Below are 22786 nucleotides of genomic sequence, written 5' to 3' on the forward strand. Positions count from 1 at the left end.
ACATTCCTGTACCTCTTTGAGTGACGGGAGTTGACATAGTTACTTACAGGGTTCGTATCGGTGCCTTCAGTACCTGTCACCGGAATAAGATTGATTTAACTGAGCCGTAGTCAGCTTAATCTGTGTCGTCTGCCCGAAGCCCTCGCTGGCCCTGTCAATTTGCTTAGCGCTGCTGTTGCTCTGCGCTGGGGAAATTGAAGCCAACCCTGGCCCCAAAGTAGATCATGTATATGCGCTACTCAAAGAATTCATGGATGCTAACAAAAAGAATTCTGGCACCACTGCAACTATTCTGAAAGAAATCCAGCGAGATGTTGCCGATATTAGGTCCCGAGTCTGCGCAGTTGAAAAAAATCTACCTATTGTACCCGAAATCGGCACTGGTGTTAAAGCTGTTAATGACTCACTTGAAGAAGTAAAAATGACTTTGTCACGTATGAATTGCGACTTAGAAGATGTTGTAGATGACCTGAATAATCGTTCACGAAGAAACAATCTAATTATCAGAGGTTTAGCTGAAGTTGCGAAGGAAGACTATGACGCTAGCGAGAAGTTAGTAAGAGATTTCTGTTCCACTCACCTAAATATAACCTTGCACACTGAAGACATTGAACGCGTGCATCGAATCGGGCAGCCTCGACCTGATGTTACGCGTCCGTTAATTATCGAGTTCCTAAACTCAGAGATGTTGAACCTAAGATCTGGCTTGAGGAAGATTTTTCCCCAAAAATACAGTTTGCAAGGAAAATGCTGCGTGACTTCGCTAAACAAAATAAAGGGAAGGATGACCGCTACACGATACGGCACAACAAACTGAAGCTTAAAGGGCACATCTACTGCTATGATGCGATTTCCGCCCGTGTAATTCAGGCAGACACACCACAACCACGTGCCTCAGAATGACAAACTGTACGAATCGAGCCTGTCAGAGGAAAGGCAAATAACTTATCTATTCTTCTGGCTAACTTTCGCAGCATTATAAATAAGGTTGATTCATTACTTTCAATAGTTCACACGTGCTCTGCTGATATTATACTAGGCACAGAAACTTGGCTCCGGGGTGACACATGCAATAGCGAGTTATCACTTCCTGACTACTTTTCAATATTTCGTAAAGATAGAACTTTGTCTAGAGGAGGTGGTGTCTTGATAGCAATAAGGACTGTGTATCAACCTTCTCTTGTAGTTGTTGATACCCTTCTTGAGCTGATCTTTGTAAAAACCTGACTTGAAGGCCGCACATGCATCATCGGCGTATGTTATCGGCCTCCTGACAGCAAACCCGATTTCGTTGACCACATGACCAGTGTGCTTGAATTTATATATAATAAATATCCACAGTGTATTTTGTTGCTTGGCGGCGACTTTAACTACCCTGCTATTAACTGGTCAATGCCATCATCGCCATTAACACCCGCCCGGCTCGAGGTGTCTCGCTTCCTTCAAACATTAAACTTGTTTCATTTAACTCAGTTGGTAAAGGAGCCGACACGAGGCAAACACACCCTCGATTTAGTCCTAACAAACAATCCAACTAATGCTGTAGTTCACGTCCTTGATGAAATTAGTGACCATAGAGTAGTACATTGTTCGCACCCACTCCCACTTCCTAATAAACCAACAAAGCTAAAACGCATACTTAATTACAAAAAAGCAGATTTTGGAAAGATGAATAGCATGCTAACCGAGTTTGCAAGCTCCTTTTCAAACGAATTCATTAATCGTACAACTAATGACAATTGGATAGTGTTCCGTGACTTCCTTAAGGAAACCGAAAATATGTGCATCCCTGAGATTTCATACACGTCAAGAACAAATGCTCCCTGGTTTACAAAAAAAGTCAAACATTGCCTGAATAAAAAGAAAAGAGCGCATAATAAGGCCTCGTGAACCAAAACTGATTATGCGTGGAAAAAATATAAAGAATTAGCTCGTGAATCACAAAAAACAATTGAAGAAGCTAAGGATCATTATTTCAATTATACCCTGCCCACTTTGTTAAAGTCTGATCCAAAAAATTTTGGCGTGTAATTAACCCTAAAGATACGGACACTGTAATAACCCTAAAGGACACAGATGGCTGCATGGTGCCCAATGAAGCATGTGGTGACCTCTTGAACAACACTTTCAGCCAAGCTTTTACCGACGAACCGCCACTCGACCACTTTTGTACCGTCTCTCTTTCTACAATAACTCATCCAAGCGGGCCCATCACCGTTACTGCAACAGGTGTATCACGGGCTATTGACAGGCTCCCGCTTAGCTCCAGTCCTGGACCGGATGACATCAACTCTAAACTACTAAAACTAACTTCCCACATATCATCATTTATACTGTGTTTAATTTTCCAACAATCACTGGATACCGGCTGTGTTCCAGATGATTGGAAGTCTGGCCATATCATACCTATATTCAAATCTGGTGACCCCTCATGTCCAAGCAATTACTGCCCGATTTCACTGACATCTGTTTGTTGTAAACTCCTTGAGCACATAATTTACTCCCACATTACGAGTCATCTTAATGCAAATAATCTGTTGTTCAAAAATCAGCATGGCTTCAGATACAACCGGTCTTGCCAAACACAGTTGTTCGAACTAACCACTGACTTACATGACTCTTTGCGCAATTTGCTTTATACTGACGCAATATTTATTGACTTCTCGAAAGCCTTCGATCGTGTTCCCCATAAACGGCTAATCATGATAATAAACAGCCTTAGGTTAGATGAGAAAACTACCCAGTGGATTAACGAGTTTTTATCTGGTCGTTCTCAATCGGTAACTATTAATAACAACCAGTCTACTTTCTGCCGCGTTAGGTCAGGGGTGCCTCAAGGGTCAGTGTTAGGCCCCTTATTATTCCTAATATATATTAATGACATAGCTACGAATATAACTTCAACAATACGGCTGTTTGCCGATGATTGTGTAATTTATGGACAGATAACCAGCCCTGATGACGTTGCCATATTACAAAAAGATTTAACCACATTAGCTGAATGGTGTCACGTACGGAAGATGGAAATTAATGCAGATAAAACTAAGGTCATGACATTTTCTTCCAAGCTAACCTTTCCATCTAACGTATACACTCTACGCAATTGCATGCTCGAACGAACCTCTTCCTTTAAATATCTGGGCGTTATTCTTACGTCTGATTTAAGCTGGGCCATGCATGTTGAGCATGTTACTAACAAGGCAATAAAAAAACTTGGCTTTTTAAAACACCGTCCGTACCTTGCAAACAGTGACACAAGACTTCGTGCATACATCTCCCTTATCAGAACAACCCTCGATTACGCCTCAATTATTTGGAACCCTCACACAGCTAACCTTTCTGATTGCATCGAATCAATTAAAAATAAGGCTGCCCGCTTTATTTTGCGCTCCTACTCTCCATATCAAAGTGTGTTGGCATTAAAGCAGACCCTTAATCTCCCGGATCTTGACACACGACGGAAATATTTCCGTCTGTCTTTTTTTCACTCCCTTTACTATTGTGGTTCATCTTTTTCATCTGCTCCCATCTTACCCACCCATTATCTGTCCACCCGCAATGACCATGTATGCAAAGTGTCTCCCATATTTGCTAGGACCAAAAAATTCCAAAATTCCCCTTTGGTATTATCAGTGAACGAATGGAACGCCCTACGTCTAGATATTGTAACAATCACTGACCCGCCTGCCTTCCAATCAGCCCTACGAACATTTTTAAATGTATAAAATGTTCAGCTGCCACTTCTTGACTGGCCTGTGTTACATATATGTATAATTTCTAAATGTCCATTTACCCGCACCCACCTGCCACTTGTGCCTTGTTGAAAAGTACCATGTACAGCAAATATGAATTGTATTATGTACTCTCACCCAAATTACTTTTCGTTTTTTTTTCTCTTTTTTCATTTTTTTTACAAAGTGTTTCTTCTACCGAAATTTGTGCTTGTTGCCTTCAGTCATTTTTATTACAATATCATGTGTGAATTGTATCCCCCCCTATGTAATACCTCTCGGGGCCTTTAGGGTATTGAAAATAAATAAATAAATAAAATAAATCACAATGGCACTTGTTCTGTCAGCTACTTCCATTTCTACGGAAGACGACGAAGTGTCTTCTTGGCAGAACACTTGTTTCTGTGCTCTGTGAATTTTTGGTAAAATCTTCGGCTTTCGAGGTGCCTCGCCTCCCCGTCTTGCAGCCATGGACGCGGAGCATGCTAGAGGCCCGCCTGGCCAGACGTCATCACAGCCGTCAACCGCAAGGAAGCGAGTTGGCTCCCCCAGTGACACCGAAGACACCGAGCTGTACTCCATGTCGGACGACTCATCCGACGACGGCTTCATACCCGTCCGGAGTAAGAGGGCGAGAAGAAAAATCGTCAACACAGCGCCGTCAACTCCTGCGAGCACAACGACTATGAAGTCAAGGCCTGCGCGCTGGCCACACGTCATCATTTATATGCCGGAAGAGCCATCAAGCAACCTACGATTGCTGAACAGGCAAGCCCTATCCATTTTTCTGGAACGTGCGGTGCCGGATCAAATTAAAGATATAAGAATAAATCCACGCAAGAATATACTCGCCATAGACGTGTACAACGCGAGTGCGCTTGGACAACTTCAAGCGCTCACGGAGCTAGGCGGAATCAAAATGCGCCCCTTTATCCCGATCGACGACACATCCATAGCCGGTGTGATTTACGACATCGACATAGCCATTCCTAATGATGACTTACCTAGCCTCATCAAGCCGGCATACGAAGGCACGATCATTACGCAAGTGCGCCGCCTTGGGAATACGCGCTGCGTAAAATTAATATTCAAGGGGGATTGTATCCCATCCCACGTTAAAGTCGGACATTTTCGACATCCGGTCCGACCATTCATCCAGAAGCCGCTTCAATGCCATCAGTGTTTCCGGCTAGGACACGTCAAGGGCGTGTGTCCCAACTCGCCACTGTGTCCCCGTTGCGCTGAACCTCATGCAGAACAGACCTGCGGTGCCACGGTCCTGAAGTGTGCTAACTGTAGCGGCCCTCATGCGGCCTCGTCGAAAGACTGTCCCCGCATCAAGAGGGAACGCGCGGTTCTCAAGCAAATGGCCAGAGACAATTCGGCCCACAGGGAGGCAGCCAAAGTAGTCCGGCGTCGGCGTCGACGTCGGCACCATCGTACGTCTTCGAAGAAGACGCATGCGCGAAGTGACAGTACCCACTCCTCTGCGGTGCCAGTTAGCCGCGCCGCGAAAGGGCCCACCACTTCCACGAAGGAAGCAGAGAAGACTCTATCTTTAGAGGAATGGCCTACGCTACCGAGCCGCTCCCTTGCGAAAGAACCTCAGAAGGTCGGGGCCCCACCTGATCCTTCTCCGGCCATGGATGATTCACCTAAAACAGACCGTCAAGTCATCTCGGTGCTACGTTCTCTCATGGAGGCCATTCGAGCGCTTTTAGTGGACATGAGGACACCATCTGCTCGAAGCGCACTTAAAGTGTTGGACGCCTTAAGCCCAGTGCTTGCATCCCTCAACTAGAAAGATGGCAACTCCTACCCCATCCTTCCGGAAAGAAGTCAAAGCAGCGTCCGTCATCCAGTGGAACGCCAGAGGGCTAAAATCACGAATTTCAGATTTTCGTCAGTTTGTCTACACCAATGGGTTTCCACTCATCGTCATTTGTGAGCCCAACTTGTCGAAACCAATAAGACTGTCAGGATACGAGTTTATTACCTCACCAACAAACGGTGCATGCAGCAAAATCGTCGTTTTTGTTCGTCGTGAACTCACCTATGTTTTGCAACCAATTGCGCCCCACGACGACAATCAATATATATGCATCACAGTTAAAAAGAACAAACTCTTGTTTACTCTCATAGGCGTGTATATATCGCCTTCCAGCAATTTCGATACCAAAAGATTTGCGGATATCTTGAGTGTTTGTCCCGCCCCATGGGTCATCATAGGAGATTTCAATGCACACCATCCAGCATGGGGCAGTACAAGGACAAATGCAAGAGGACGAATATTAGCAAGTATCGCCCACAACTATGGCCTTATTCTCCTGAACGATGGTAGCCCCACCTTTCTTCGAGGCGTGACATACGGCAGCTGCCTCGACCTTGCTTTCGTCTCCAACTCTCTCGCCAGATGTGTGAAGTGGTTTCCAGACATTGAGACACATGGGAGTGACCACATTCCCACCTATCTGAACATCAAAGGCTTGTCGTCTACATCAGGCTCACGGAATACCATTCGGACGATTCAATGGGCCAACTTCAAATCTGAGATGGAAGATGCCTGCCGCGAGGGCCTACCCTCTGGGTTAGAGCAAACGATTAAAATGACGATGCAAAACGCCACTCGCATGATGACGATCTCTTCCACGCGAAATGACTTCGACATAGAATTAGAGCGACTTCGAGCGCTTCGTCGCCGGGCGGAACGTCGATATCGACATACAAAATCAATCCATGACCTTAGGGCAGCCAGGAGGATGCAAAAGAAGATTCAGCGTCGTATGGATAGATTAGCGTCGGAACGGTGGGCAACGTTTTGCCAGACACTCGACCCCCGCAAGCCACTGTCTCACATTTGGAAAACGGTGCAAGGTCTCCGTTGCCTTCCGGAACGGCGTTTTCCATTCAAGGCGCTAGCGCTTTTCCAAGGGCGGCAAGACATCGATGTCGCAGAAGACTTTTGTGCGCGGGTCGCAGACCAAGCGGCTCGTCCAGATCCTCCAGCCCGAGCTGACGTCCCCCATTCCCGTGATTGCCGCATGGACCTTCCTTTTACAATGGAGGAGCTCGAGGCGGCACTAGCTCTCTGCAGGCGCTCATCATCTCCGGGTCCAGATGGTATATCTTACCGAGCCTTGTGCTATCTCGGAGAATCCGCACGGATAGCACTATTGAGTCTCTACAACACCTCATGGCAGGAGGGAAATGTTCCTGACGAATGGAAAGTGAGCCGCCTGGTGCCAATCTTGAAGCAGGGCAAATCCCCGCTAGAGCTCACCTCTTACCGCCCGATAGCGTTGGCCAGCTGTGTAGGAAAGATAATGGAACGGATGATCCTTGGCCGCCTGGAATGGTACCTTGAACACTACAAGATTTATCCGAGTTCCATGGCTGGCTTCCGACGTGACCGCTCTTCCATCGACAATGTAGTTGATCTCGTTTCATATGTCCAGCACGAAAGGTCCCGTAAACGTTTATCTGCAGCTTTATTCCTAGATGTGAAAGGGGCATACGATAACGTATTACATGAGGCTATTCTCGACGCTCTTGTGACGGTTGGCTTAGGTGGTCGAGTATTTTTATGGATTGCAAGTTACCTATCTGCAAGATCATTCTATGTATTAACTGACGATGGGCCAACTACGCGACGCTATACCAGCAAGGGCGTTCCTCAAGGCGGTGCTCTCAGCCCGACGCTATTCAACCTCGCTCTTGTTGGACTTGCTGAATGCTTGCCAACTACCATCAAGATTTCAACATACGCTGACGACATCTGTGTCTGGGCTTCGGCAGTCACACGTCCTCAGATACGTGCGCGACTTCAAAGAGCGGCCACTTTGACAGCGAACTACTTGTGTAAACAGGGTCTCAGCATTTCACCTGAAAAATGCGCACTAGTCGCATTTACTCGGAAACCGATGACGCCTTATATCATCTCAATCAATGGGCGGACCATTTCCTATGTCCGAAACCACAGATTCCTTGGCGTCATTATTGACCGAGACCTCTGTTGGAGCCCACACGTGGCCTACATGAAACGGCGCCTGACAGCTACTTCCCAGTTGTTCAAATACTTGACAGGGAAGACGTGGGGGATGTCAGTAGACGCAATGCTTAAACTCTACAGAGCTCTCTTTCTCGGTTTTTTAAGATACAGTCTACCTGTACTGAACAACACCTGCAAGACAAACATTCGTGTTCTGCAGGCAGTACAAGCTCAAGCACTCAGAGTCTGCCTTGGTTTGCCCAGATGTACGTCAACAGAGGCGACTCTTGCGATTGCTCGGGACCATCCAATGCGAACTCACATTACGGTGGAAGCCCTGAGAACGCACATCAGACATTTTGCACGTGCCCCCTATCACCACCTTGCAGCACTACCTTCAGACAGGCACCAATCATCATTCTCTAAAACTATCAACAAGTACAACGACAAACTTCCCTCGGGCTTCACCGCTGCATCTAAACCATCGATACCCCCTTGGTGTCTTATCAGCCCCACAGTACATCTCAGTGTACCAGGAATCGGAAAAAAGTCTGACCTGTCGTCGCCTGTCCTCAAACAACTGTCTCTGCTTCTTTTGCACGAGAGGTACGCGGACAGTGAACACATTTATACTGATGGTTCCACAAACATCCAGTGTTCGTCCGGTGCTGTGGTTGTCCCAGCAAAAGCTATTACCATCAGCTTCAGGACTGACCACCCGACAACATCGACATCTGCTGAACTAGCTGCTCTTCGCGCTGCACTCCGTTTCGTCAGTCGGGAGCCACCTCGACAATGGTCCATCTTCAGCGACTCAAAGGCAGCCCTACAATCTGTACTATCAGCTCTGCGTCGCGGGCCATTCGAACAGCTCGTATTCGATATTAGATGCCTACTCCATACATCACAGGAGAAAGGACACCACGTGACGTTTCAGTGGCTGCCAAGTCACTGCGGCGTCACTGGAAACGAAGACGCCGATAATGCAGCTCGGGCGGCTCTTGAAGACGCACAAGAAGAGGCCATACCGCTTTCACGATCCGACGCAGCTAGCAGACTTCGAGTGCTTGCACAGGAGATGACGCTGTCTTCATGGTGCACACCAAACAGCCAGACCAACCAGAGCAACCGTCAATACCACCTGCCGTCTTTGATGCATCTCTATATGCCAACTGGACTCCGCCGCAGCGAGGCGACTCTGCTTTATCGCTTATGGTTAGGGGTGGCTTTCACGAAATCTTACTCATTCCGCATTGGAATGGCCGACAACGCTCTCTGCAATGCCTGTCTTTGCGAGGAGACGCTGCAACACATTCTGTGCGACTGTCCTGAATATAATGTTCAGCGACAGTCCCTGGCATCCGTTCTCGCGCACCTTGACACTAGACCATTGTCCCTCGACACGATTTTCACATGCCGCCGACTTAAGACATCGCAGGTGAAGGCGACAAAGGGACTACTTCAGTTTTTGAAAGAGACGGGATTGGACAAGCGGCTCTGACAGTGTTATCACGTACAATGCCAGATTGATAGACTCTACCGGACGATGTTTGTGTGCTGTGCTATGTGCTCTCTCTCTCTCTCCCCCTTCCCCATCTTTCATCGCACCCATCCCTCTCCCATGTGTAGGGTAGCAAGCCGGTTACGCTAAACTGGTTAACCTCCCTGCCTTTCCTTCTCTACTTTTTCCTTCCTTCCTTCCTTCCATTTCTACATTGGTTTGCTATGTTGGAGAGTTTCTCCAATGTTACTAATTCAGTTACATACCCTTTCCTCAACTTCTTGTTAAGGACTTCCTTAATCTTGTCCTGCCACATATCTTTCTGTATTCCAGCCTCATCTTGCTTGCCATGATTTTCAAACAGATGTAGCTCTTCTTCCTTTTCATTGTATGGCTGAGTTATCACCTTCTTTCATTATGGATTGCAGCTCTAACATCAGTGGCAGCCATTTCTAATAATTAGCCATTTTCTCTTTCTCTGTTACTCGCAACTACTCTTAAGCATCCTTATTTAAATGCCTTTGTTTCAGCACCATACATTTTCATCATAGCACATGCTACTACAGCTTCTGCTGAAATATGAGCACTAGTGTTGAAAATTCTGTAGCATAGTTCTTCTATACTCAGTTTACATAATATAAGTTGAAAAGAGCCCTGTCAAGAAAAGTAACCACAAGAACACTACTTAATGCATGGAAGGGTGCACATATTACAAATAAAAAGGAGAAAGGAGTTGTCACAGGTTCGAAATGACCGCACCAGCTATGAGAACAAAGGTATGAAAATGAAAGAAGACTTCCACAGAGAGTAAAACAACTCACCAGAACAGAACCTCCAGGACGCTGGCTGTGGACAGTGACACCCAACCACTGATCGTCTTTCAGCACTTCTTTGTCAGGCGCTGAAAGCAAAAGGCAAAGTAGACGACAGCAGACTTGCTGTTTCGTACAGTACATCTATGAGCAACAAGCAAATAACAAGTAAACAGCAATGTGTAACAGAAATATGCACACCCACCCACTCATGTACACTTGCAAAAAACTGTGTGCATTGCCCTCTTTTGTGTCGCACTGCTTATGACAGTATATTTACACCTACCATTGGTATCATTATCTACAGGAAGTTGCGTGCAGTCGTCGTAGCGAGTGGTCATGGGGCAGGTGTAAACAGCACCGGACCGGTTTGTGCCTGGTTGGCTAGTCTGAGCTCGAGGCGCTCCTACCAGCATCCTGCATAAAGAAGGGAAGCGCCACACAAATTAGCAAGAAAAAAGAACAGAAAAAAAACACACACAGCATATCTTAGCACCGTTTGCACAACTACGCAACAAGAATCCCATACATACTGATAAAGCTTACATTCGAACGCCATTTCCAGTAAAGAACTGACAGAAGGACAGTTAATAAACAACATGATCAAAAACGTCATAGGCGGAAACACTTAGGGGGAAAAGAAAAGTGCTTCAGCGTTTCTTTCTCTCCCCCCGCCCCCCTCAGCAAGACATCAAAACTGCAAAATCGCTCCGCCAAAGTATGCTTTTCCGCATACACGCAATGCGCGAGGAGAAGTGCATCACACAGAACAAAGTTATCGTGCAACTGCTGTTCAGGCAGCCGCTTCTAGCGAATTGATTGTAACACCACCACCATTTTCAGTGCCGGGGGTCGAAATAACTGACCGAGGTTTATCTTCGGAAGCTGTAAAGCATGGCAACAACGAACCACGAAGAAAAGAAAGTTGCAGTTTCGCCCGAAAGGCGAAGCACCGATTGAGATAGCAAATTAGCAGATACGAAGTAAGGATAGTAGTCTTATCAGCCGTACAAACTTGTAAACATTCGCTTACTAACTAAATTAACGAGCACGGTGCCACGCGCGCGCAGGTAAACATCTCGCGCGATGACTGCGGAAACACGCTGTCAAAACACTGGAGTGAGGAATCGCGGCAGCAGCAGCAAGCGAATTGACCTTGGTGCATGTCTCGCTTCAACGCGAACGAAACGTCGAAAGCACAGCACATACGAAGCTACCAGCACTACGCGCACTCTGCAAACATCGCAGATTGCCTTAAAGATGCTCGAGGCCCGCGCAGGGGCGCACTTTGGCCCCGTCGCAGACCGCTTTCATGATACAGCTCCCGCACGGCCGCGCCGTGAGCAGCAGCCGCCGGAAAGCATGACATAGCATTCCCGACAGGAAAGTAGCGGGCGCGGCGGCGTTTTCAAGAAAGGAAACGCAAGCAAGGCAGATGACGATTATCGTTGTGTGGCAGATATACGCCCCAAAGGGTGTACTTTTGTGCAAGAGTGTACAGGGGACAGCGGAGTAGAAACTATTTCCCGAGAGGCGGGGGGTGCAAATCACAAATTGACATTATATATATATATATATATATATATATATATATATATATATATATATATATATATACAGGGTGCCCCACATAACTTGAGCCAGGAATTTATGAAAGGCGCGTCGGAAGCGAATTGAACCGAACGCATACTATTTGCAATAGCCTGCAGTAACTCAGACAATCTGGGGTGTTTTCTCCATAACTCACTAATTCATTAAATTTAATTAGCCAAATATTTAATTATTGGCTGAGGACCCAAAGTATGATACGCAGATTTGTAGAGCGCCTTCAGAAACCACCGATCGAGTTGTTTGCTTTACGATACGTCTCACGTAGTCCCTTTTTCCGGGTCGCAAAGAAAGGCCGCGGAATATGAAAGAAGCCACGTGACGGAGCGTTTGCGCAGTGGTATCGTGCTGCTCTCAAGCGTGCGTTCGGTGAACTTGCATCGTGACTGGCGACGAGGAAGCGGCAGGGCGTTCTTTATCTCGTCGGTAGCGCTCGGCCAGCAGCATGCATTTTTGTCGTCAACCGCGGGGAGCCGACCTTGTTTTGAACTTTGTTTTTAACGCGATAGCGTTAAGGAGCTCGTGTCGCAGAAAAGCCGGTGTCGTCGGCGTCGGTGTCGGTGTCGGCGTCCGCGGCGTTGGCCGTGAGCGATAAATCACGGCAGGCACTTCATAAATAAAAAGCAACTTCCAAGATGGGCTGGGTGGGAATCGAACCAGGGTCTCCGGAGTGCGAGACGGAGACGTTACCACTGAGCCACGAGTTCGATGCTTCAAAGCGGTACAAAAGCGCCTCTAGTGAACGCGGTGTTGCCTTAGAAACGAGCTGTTTCTAAGGCTCAGGCGTGCGTCGCTTGCTCAGGCGCACATTTCGTTGTCGCGCCGAACGCTGCGTTGCTCGACGCTCACCGCGTCCGATGCGGGGCGCGTAGTCGCTGCGCCGTAGCCCATTGTCTTACACCCCTTGGCGGGTGGACGGGAACGCTGTCGCGTTCCACTCTTGAAGGCGAAGCTTAAGCGTCCTCCAATTTTGTACGGCTCCGTTGTTAGTCGCTTCCCTAGTTTTCTTCCACCAATCTTCCAATCGCCTCTTACAAATCTCTATAACGGACATGTTTACTTTTCCCCTGCTCTCGCCTCTTAGTAATCGCCTCTTATTAATCTGGACGTTTACTTTCCCTGCTCTCGCAAATCCCGTGTCCCGTGAACTTTTGTGGCGTGCACTTTCGAATGCACGCCTCATGCTAGGAAAATTTACCAACCTAAAAGACACAAAACTGCACTGTCACATTTGTTTATAAAGTCACGCGCACAGCAAATACGCCAGGCTCGTGGCGCTGTACGCGGTAAAGGCTAAGTGCTCCATCGTTCAAACTATAAAGTGATTTCAACTCACGCACGAACTTGACCTAAGCTAACTAATTCATTGACCCGTTAACTAACGACTTAAGTCGGCGCGTTCCTTTTTCGCGAACCGCGGCCACGCAACCCCTCGCTCTGAACCTAACAACCGCAGAGCATGCACCAGAGCGGTCAATGCCGTCTAGCGAGTCGAGCACAGTGCACGCTGCGGAGCCCGTGTCTACAACGTCACTATAAGACTCAAAGATCGATGGCTCTCTTTAAAGGAACAATCGCTCCCGCAGTCAAAACAGGAAGCGCTGAGCTGTGCCGTTGTTCCCCGACCAAAAATGCTAGCTCAGCCTTCCGCTCTGACGCGCCTATACCGTGCGTCAGAACAACACGCAGACCATCTGCCGCGGAGTTTCCGCCCTCGCGCGTGTGTGTGTGTATATATATATATATATATATATATATATATATATATATATATATATATATATATATATATATATATATATATATTGAAGAGGTGCGGCAAGTTGGAAGCCAGCCGCGCTGTCCGCATGTCCGAATACGGTGTTCGAGAGAAGATTTTGCAAGAAGGTTGTAGCCCACACGTGCAACGTACTCGGTCAATCTACCCAGCAAACGAGACAATAAGGGCGAAAGAGAATGGCTCGCCTTGCTTCCTTCAAGCTATCATTGCACGCCGCTCATATGCACGTGAGCTTATAGGAGGAGCATGTGCTTTCTCCTTTTTGTGTCAGTGACATTGCTCACGGATGACTGGTCCAGTGATGCCCAACCCATTTCGAAGCAGCTTTTGGAGAAGCCAAAAGTGCATTTCGGTGCAATAGAATGGACTTTCGGAGCAGGTTTATGAAAGCGATTGCAAAATATACTTATGGGGCTTTTACGGTGGACAATGCATGTGAAAGCAGCAAGTGGTCAGTGGTTCATAAATTCAAACACTAAAAATGACCCCCCTCCCCCCTCCTTTTTTTTTTTATCGCAGTCATTACTGTGGACTGCGGCGAAGCAGTGGTGTCCTAAGATGTGCTTAAAAAAACACGGAAGCGCTTAGACGTGCTACGAGCAGAATTCAGAAGCGTTTTGAAAACCGTCAGCGCGATCTTGCTCCTGTAAAAGTTTCCTTTAAGATGGAGCACTGATCTAAAGAAAAGGTAGCGCCAGCGGTACGAAATGTTCGCCCATTTTTCCCCGCGCCGCGACCCGCCGACCCGCGGTCGACGGCGCCGCCGGAGCGGTTGGCGTTCGCTCGTCACGCGGCTCGGTGTGCGCCGCGCACGAACGCTGTCGGATGAGGCTGCGATCACCGAATTAAGTTTGGAGCTTTCTGACTACACGCGAGCTTTCGCCATTCCGCCCAGTAAGCACAAAAACAAACGAAAGAGTTAGCGGTCGTTGTCGTCATGTCACCCGTGGACCCGATCTCGGGTTTCGGCCGCCACCAGTCAAGCCCGTGATCTCCAGCCCAATCAACGAAGCGGTTGCCCGAACAACATATTGCCGGCCATCTCGTCGCGACGACCTGCCCGCCACCAGCTGGCAGCGAATTTTTGCCACGGCCGTACACAACACAGCGAGGTGTAACCGGCGGCACTTCGGCAGTATCTAGCGGCGAAAAGCGGGGGATAGGCGACAAATTGAACGGCGGGAAAGTTTTTCACCGCCGCCTTGTCTGCGCCAACGTGAGCGTGCGAGACACCATACAGCGTCCAAAACTTCGGCCACCGTTTTCACGCTGATCATACGGGGGTGTGCTTCGGCGCCAGCACGATCGCTCGCTGTCAGCCGAAAATCGAGGCTGTCCCGTTGCCAAAAGCAACCCGCACACGTCGGGATGGAAGGTATTCAATACAGACAGCAACCCACGGATGAAACAAGCAAAACGATCCCTTGACTCGGTCCGCCGCGGAGATAATGCAGCCGCTGCAGTCCACGCCATGCCCCCTTAGATGGTGCGGTAAAACGGCGCTTGAGAGCACGCGTGGTCCCGCTTTCTGCAGGCGCGAGCGCAACCCTCTCGGCGCAGAGTGGGCGCAGCTTTCTCACGTTTTGCTGAAATGTAGCAGAGTTCGCCTATCGGCGCAGTTCGGCACAACTGGCAGAGCGGTAGCATCACTGCTGAATACTTGAAGAGACCATCACACTGCCCCATGGAAATTGCTGAAGGTGCTTCAGTCAATTGCCCCGGAAGAGTCAGACTTCCCTATACGAGCTTCACGGAAAATTGTAAACTGAATATATGCACGTCAATATGTGAATACGCACCGCCTTATCGCGAAGGAAGTATCTCGCTAGAGCCGTTCGCATACGTCGAATCATTTGTCTCATTCGAAAGACGTGGAGATGCAGGTCATTGCCACCTGTGCAGTCTGCCGGGATATGCCTTTCCCCAAGACGTAGAGAGAGAGAAACGGGACCTGCAACCAAGAATAACAGCTCGTGATGATGCTCACATTCGTATTCACGCCACGGTAAAATAAGCTCGGCGCCAGTAATCCGAGTCCACGAATTTATTTAAGTTAGACACGGAGCTGGCGAATATACGTTCTCCGGCCTCTTCATGCAAGTGCACGCGCGCCATGGCGGAAAGCTAGCGAATTCAGGAACGACAAGAGAAAATGGGGGGGGGGGGGGGGGAATCTGTGCCACCGCTGCTAATGTTTTACGTTACGTGAGTGACATGGAAAACAAAAGCTAGTAAATTTTTCTAGCACATTCGGCCCGCAAAATCGATGAATATATTACAATGAGGCACAATCATAATAACAGCTGTGCACAACACACCTCTCATTATCGTGTTGCCTTGAAGGATAACGAAAAGATCACTTCTTAAACTGCCCGCGCGGTTCGTCGTGAACGTTTGCTGTCAAATGCGCTAGAAAGAACTACGCAGGCCAATTATGTTGAACGCCTTTATGACGAAGTGCTTGGGGCCTCCGAAATCATTCGTTTATATGCAGCTCACTTAGTCGTAAAGGTCGCGCAACGCATGGCTCGTAACAGAACCGGGGCAGAATGATTCATTCGTTACAGAAGTCATTTCGTTGTAGAGGCGCTCGAATATACGTGCACGCTGTACTATGTGGGGTGTACCCAAGCTAGAAGAAGCAGAACGGGAGAGGGAAGCGAAGTTTGTCCAAGCGATCGGCCCTGGCCCACAGAAGCGCCGGCTTAAACTGTGGCGGCCGCGATAAACAGAATAGCCGCATGGGCGACGGCGGCGTTTATTTTGGACCCGGGAGCGGCACCAGCTAGGGCCGGAATTCCGCGCGCTGGCTGATTCGGGACAGACACGCACTCGCCAATGGCCCCCTCCCGCAAGGATGACCAGCAGGTCACCGCGTCGGACATACATCCCTTTGCGCCGTTCCGGCTCGCCCGGGCGGTGTACGTGTCGGCCCCGCGGACGGCATTGGCGCCGGACGCACACACAGTCGGCGTCGGAAGCATGCGCGCTCCGCGAAAAAGCCGAAATTTCAGTCCAATTTTTTGTAAAACGCGCATCACAGGTGTAATCTGAGTCTCAGGCTGTGCGCTCAGGTTGAAATATTAAATTTTTCCTCAGGCCGTGCGTCCCCCAAACAATCAATGCTTGTCACACCAGTGGCTCTCCTATGCATGTTTGTTTCACAGAGCTGTTCGCAACTTGGATATTCTCAACAAAGATAACCAAGTTAGAACAACGCAACTCAAGAGGTACGTAAGAAGCCTTACTCTCCTTGCGTCGAAGGGTTCGCTGGATTCACTAGTTAGCACGCACGTTTAGAATGTTGCGCGCTTGATTATAGAAGATACGGCGAAAGAAATATATAAAGAAAGAAAGAAATTAAGAAAGAATGAAATGAGCATCGATGGACCAGCGCTTGTTCCGTAGTACGGGCTTTTCATTTTTGTCCTGTTTTAATACGCCTGTTATCTCTTATGGGATACTGTTGCGTACTCCACGGTAGCGTACCGTACTGCTGCCGAGAAGTAGCGGCGCCTGCCTATCGAAGCTCGACCGCCATTACTTATTGGGTAGCGTGGCGTTGTCGGCGGGCTGCAGGCATCCGGTAGATCATGGCGACCAAGCAGGGCGAGACGATTTGCTAGTGCGAAACTTGCACGGTTTATTCAAAGGTAGTTGAAAGAAAATAAAAAAAGCATGAAGTATGAAGTCTCTCAAGTACATTTCGGAGCCCCTTAAATAGGCTCCCTACAAGTGTGGGCGGGATCTTGCTTCCGTCGAGGACCCGTGACCGGCACAGAGAGAGGGCGCCCCTCCTGCATTACCGAGCACGGGTAGGAGAAGTCGATCCTCTTTTCGACGAATCCAGGGAGAAGGTCGGGTGAATGACCTCTTCGGCGCCGAGGGGTCAGGCCAAGTAGAAGGTAGGGGGATGACGTATCGCCCGTGGTGTTCGACCAAGTAGAAGGTAGGGGGAACGACCTGTCGCCCGTGAGCTCCGGCCTAGTAGAAGGTAGGGCGAAATTCCTGTTGCCACGTGGTGTCAGACGCCAACCCTAACAATACGAAGGCCACGATATCCCAAGAATACTACACCAAACGGAGATGACACTTTGTCACACGCATATTCTATGATTGTATGCCTCAATTTACAGCCATTTATCGATCAGGAACACTGAATGTGACGAACAGGTGCTTAGCTAAACACAGCTTAAGAGAAGCTCATTCAAATTAAGTACCGACATGACTGCAAAATAAGCACTCAAAAGATGATTAAGCATAGCTGCTGGATAGTTAGCAATGCGACGACTGTCACAGACTCGTAAACTTGGTTGGCTGATCCTACGGGATATGGCGCAACCACGGGCATACGGCACGAATTGGTGACTAGTAAAAAAAAGAAAAGAAAAAGAACTGGGAAGGAATTTTTTAAAATTATACAAAAAGATATTCATAATAGTACATTAATGAATAATGATAATAACGAAGCATTATTCTCCGAACTCTATGATGATGAATTTTATAGGGCGTTTACTTATTTTTTAATTTCTTTAACTGCACCCAATTTTTAAAGCCGACCGTATTAAAGTGAGATGATATCAATTCGCGAATATTGTGCCTCACATACTTTCTTCTTCGGTAAATATAGGCTCCCACATGCAGTACAGGAGAAAAACGTGCGACCTTCCAATTCTACCCGCCGTCCTACTTCCTCTCAGCAGTCGTTCGTCCATATATATATATATATATATATATATATATATATATATATATATATATATATATATATATATATATAAAAGAATTGCCTGCTTTTTTTCTATCTGACGAGCCCGCAATAAGGCAGTGCGCGAAGCAGTCACGCGAATCGCTCTTCGAGAAAAGATCCTCGACAAACTGACCGTGGTGCCGGACGGGGGACGGCCAGAAATCGTGGCGGGTGGAAGTGACGTCGCTGTATACGTGCGCCCTCCACACGTTCGCGCACAACTGGACTCGCAACACAGCCTCTCGCCATCGCTTTCTCCACGAGCCGCCGCCGCCTAAAGCCCCTGCATCTACGCGCCACCGCCGCTTTCTTAAGTAGTGACAACCTTTGTTGTGCGCCGCCTTTTTCCCTCACACCAAATCCGGTTCCGGTATTTCCGGTTCCGGCATTTCCGGTTTAAAAATTTCCGGTTCCGGCGTTTCCGCTTCCTGGAGTTGCGCTGCGGGAATTTCCGCTTTGACTGCTGTTAGACGATGGTGAGACGCCCGCGCATGCTTAGCAGAGCTGTGGCAGTCACCATAAGAAGAATGCAAAGGGGACAAGCTGTTGTATTCCGCTGAAGTAGTAGTTCGCGGTCACTGTTGTCCAAATGCACGAAAAACGGCAGTGGTCTCCAAGCGCCCAGGCACTACATTCCACTGTATGTTGTCGCTCGTGCCACAACCCGTCACAGGTTGACGCGAAGCAGCGAACACGAGCAGATCGCTGGTTACAGTAGGCGGTGGTTCTTGGATGGAATCGCATTCACAGTTTCAACCGCAACTCGTGCAAGTAAAGCCTCTCCAGCGGCGCGAAACTAAACAACGCTAAAAAACAAAGTGTCACTTACACTCGGAACAGGAAGCTGCAGCTACGTAAGTTCCGCTTGACGCCGGAAGCTAAGGGGGTGAGTGGGAGAGGAGCGTGGAGGAGGAGGGCAGGTTGGCGGTACTTAACCTGGTCGGCGGAAACGTGTATGGAGGGGCTTTACCGCCGCCATGCGCCAAAGTAAGTTGCGCAATTCGTCGCACAACGCATCCTGAACGGCCTGCGCCGCTGACCGACCAGAATGTTTTGCGCAAGGTAGCAGTTGAACAGCTTTGAATTTTTATATTGTGCACACAGTCGAGACTCGTTACAGCAATGTAGAGCCTCGGAAGCAAATGAGCTCGTTATTTCCGCAGTATACTCGCCTAAATGTTTAAAAGATGGTCGACGCCGTACATGGGAAACTGCAGCCCCACAATAGTTGAAGAATAAATAGCGGCTAAACATGCTTTATGCATATAGCTCGCTGTATCAAGTTCCAACTGCACGGATGCACACACTTTCTTTATCAAAAGACTCAAAATGGCTGCGCGTCACCGGGCCTATCGTCGCGGCACATGCATACGGAAGGTATACGGAGAGCTTCCGCTGCCCGTGAAAATAATATTGTGCTTTTTGCAGCCGACCAGACTCCTTTGTCCGCTTCTCTGTTTCTACTCCTCCCTTACCTCAAGCCCCATATTTCTCCACCCCCATGCAGGGTAGGAAACCGTGAACTATACATCTGGCCACCCTGTCTGCCTTTCCTCTCTCGTCTTCGTTGCCCCAAAGCCGCAGACTGAAAGCAGCGGTGTTCGTCGCCCTTGCAAGCTTCGGAGCGCGCTGCACACGCGAGCCCCGCCGCCAGGACCCGACGACTGGTCTTGTCGATTGGAGGAAGGGCTTCCAAGCTTGCGACGAAAGATGCTCGTGTCGTCTGCGAGCTGTTCCGCGTGTCTGCCTTTTGAGTGAGCACACGCGGAAATTCAAGACGATGAGCAAAACGAGAACAAGGTAAAAGCGGGAGCCACAGTTTCGGCAAGTGGCGCAGTATTCTAAAGGGGAGAGGGGCTAAGGCGGGTGGGTGCGGCAACGCCCGAAGGTGTGTTAGCGGCGAGGGTGTAGAATTGAGAATAATAAAGGAGCATTCAACCGTTGACATTTAAAGGGACACATAAGCGAAACAATAAATCAGTTTAGACTAATGAAGCATTGTTTGAGAACCCTTCAGGCAGTCATTTCAAAAACTTAGTTTGATTATTCGATGAGAAAATGAAGGCCCAAGTATCAGTATTTGAATTTCGCGCCGAAACCTCAGCGCCGGTACGTCAGCGTGACGTCAGGGATTCCAAAGTATGTTTTCGCATTTGGACCGCGTTGCCTGAATAAAGGTTCCCGAAACTTGCCATGTTTAATATTTGGTTCCTTTAGATCACAATGTAGTCAATCTGTACCGCTATATATAATTAGTGGGCCCTAGAAGGTGCCATCAAAATGCAAGACGTCACAGCCCCCAGGTGCGGGAGCTTAAGTAGGCGTCGCCACCCGTATTTCGTTCTTGCGCTTTTTCTGGCTTACCAAACGTCTTGTCGTTGTAAGAGTGGCGTTTTTGGTGTTGTAGAACGGTAATTTACTGATGCAGAAGAAATCATTTTTCACTTTAGTGTCCCTTTAAGTAGACTGCCTTGACTGCCATATATATTCTTATGATTATGACTAGTTGTTTAAAGGTCCCTGAACCCCTTTTCATCGAAGTTGAGAAACGCATTCGAAGTTAGGCTATTTCAGAAATACTTTAATTGCCGCAAAACGTTCTTCAGTGCGTTCAATGCGTTCCGATCACCAAACGGGGCGCCCGTGCCTACTGCTTCATCTGCTTCACAGCGCCGGCAGCAGGGGTCGGAGGGTAAACAAACTCGACCCCACTCCACAATGCCGGCACGTCTAGGGACAAACGCATACAACACGAGCAAAGAAACTACGCCTCCGTAGTGCCTAGGCAAAGCCAGATATTTCAGGAGCGAAAGCCCCCAGATTTTCTCTCTCGCACCCGCTCTTACTTGTGCCGGCGCACAAACGCCTCGGGAAATGCCACATGCCGCTGTAATTGCTAGCAGTTGTAATGACGCGCCCGGGCCACTGTATCTCGAAAGGCATCTACGATGGAGAAAGTATGTCATGCGCTGTGTTTACGCGGCTTAGTTCGCGCTGATGCGAGAGGCAGCACGAAGGTGAATTCGCTCGCTGCTGCTGCCGCGCTTCCTCACTCCAGCGTTCTGACAGCGAGTTTCCGCAGTCATCGAGTGAGATGTGTTCCGAGTTTGCTTGTGCGCGCGTGACACCACGCTTGTTAATTTATTTAGTGTGCCTATGTTTACACCGTTATATATACTGCCGATAAAACCACCGTCCTTATTTCGTATAGCTGTCCACTAATTCGATATCACAATCGATGCTTCGCCTTTCAGGCGAAACTGCGACTTTATTGTGGGGCACTACGCCTGCTGATGGGTTACCAGTAGACGGACAAGTCATATTGGTGCTACAGTCACTTATGGACGTCACCCGTGTACTCTTAAGCAACCAGCACACTACAGCTGCTCAAAGTGCGATGTATGTATGCTGGATTCCCGAGTGCAGTGCTGACATTCCTCGAGTAGAATGCTCCCCATTCAAGCGACCGTCTTTTCGTGCAGAGAAAATTCGAAAGTGGCCTCACCGATTGCCAGCACCAAAGATCTTGCACGTCTTTGGGACAACCTGGGCGAGCGCCTATAAACACTTGAGCGTGTTTTAACGTGAGAGCGTTAAGGGCCCCCCGTGTTGCAGAAAATATGCTATCGGCGTCGGCGCTGTAGCCGGCGTTTACGTCCTGTGAGCGAAAATTGCGGTATATATTTAGGTATGTATATACCACGCCTTGATACATGACATGCGGTATATGCAGGTTGTATTGCCACACCATTATATCACTTAAGTAGCTCATACCTTGTCTTACATTCTTGACAAAGTTATTCCTCAGAATTTTGAAAATGACAGCTTACAAACAAATGTCATGAAACAGACAAAACACCGACAGCACATGCTTTTTATGTTAAATCTTGTCAGGCTGAAATATTAAAAGTGCGAAACAACAGAAACCTGGAAACGATGTAATTTTATGGCGCGGCTGTGCACTATCTCCGGGATCGACCCACGCAAGAAACTGCGTTTCAGCCAGAAAGCTCACCTTCGCGCATAGCGTTCGCCGCCGGCGTTTCCCGGTAAACGCAACGGTGGCATACGCTGCAGTTGCCGGGAAGCTCGAGAAGCAGCCAGGGATCTTTTAATGCTATCGTGTTCCACTTTTGTAAGCAGCTTAAGCGTCCTCCAATTTTTTTTTACTCGGCGCATCTCTCGTGCTCTCGCTGATGGTGTTGTACTCTCTCTGTCTTCTTTTTTTCTCCTCCCCCGGTGCAGTGTGGCAAATCGGATATGGCGATGTGGTTAGCCTCCCTACCTTTCCCTTAATTCCTTTAGCTCCCGCTCGCTCTCTCGAAACAAAACAGGTCGTTTGTAGCAGATCTATACATATCAGTCAACAAAAACTGTGAAGCCTCAAGTCCATATATAGGCGGCCTATACAGACATTCTAATAGCAAAAAAATTTATGGACTAGCTGTCTGAATGTATTTCTTTAGGGTTGAGCAATGTCGACGGATATCGGGGTCTCTCGACAATTCTGCGGCCGTCTTATCGACGGCCGTTCCACGAGTGGTGTTTGTGCACCTCAGGGGAAAGGAGGCGGCCCAGATAAGGACACGCCCTGCCTTTCACCCCACAGGGGCGAA

General features: G+C 48.4%; 1 protein-coding gene across 4 annotated transcripts in view; it reads right to left on the reverse strand.

The window, feature by feature from the left end:
* The window catches only part of LOC142571390 (integrin alpha-PS1-like), a 165200-nt gene that overhangs the window by 44960 nt on the left and 97454 nt on the right, over nucleotides 1–22786 (reverse strand). For 3 of the 4 annotated variants that reach the window (XM_075679695.1, XM_075679696.1, XM_075679698.1), the window contains exons 2-3: nucleotides 10319–10449; nucleotides 10042–10121 (exon numbers count right to left, since the gene is read on the reverse strand). In XM_075679695.1, coding sequence (XP_075535810.1) covers nucleotides 10042–10121; nucleotides 10319–10449 — 211 coding nt within the window. Of the gene's footprint in view, nucleotides 1–10041; nucleotides 10122–10318; nucleotides 10450–15219; nucleotides 15330–22786 lie in introns of those variants that run through there. The other variant, XM_075679697.1, reaches the window with a different exon arrangement.

This window comes from Dermacentor variabilis, chromosome 2 (assembly GCF_050947875.1).
Source record: "Dermacentor variabilis isolate Ectoservices chromosome 2, ASM5094787v1, whole genome shotgun sequence".
Taxonomy (NCBI): Eukaryota; Metazoa; Arthropoda; class Arachnida; order Ixodida; family Ixodidae; genus Dermacentor; species Dermacentor variabilis.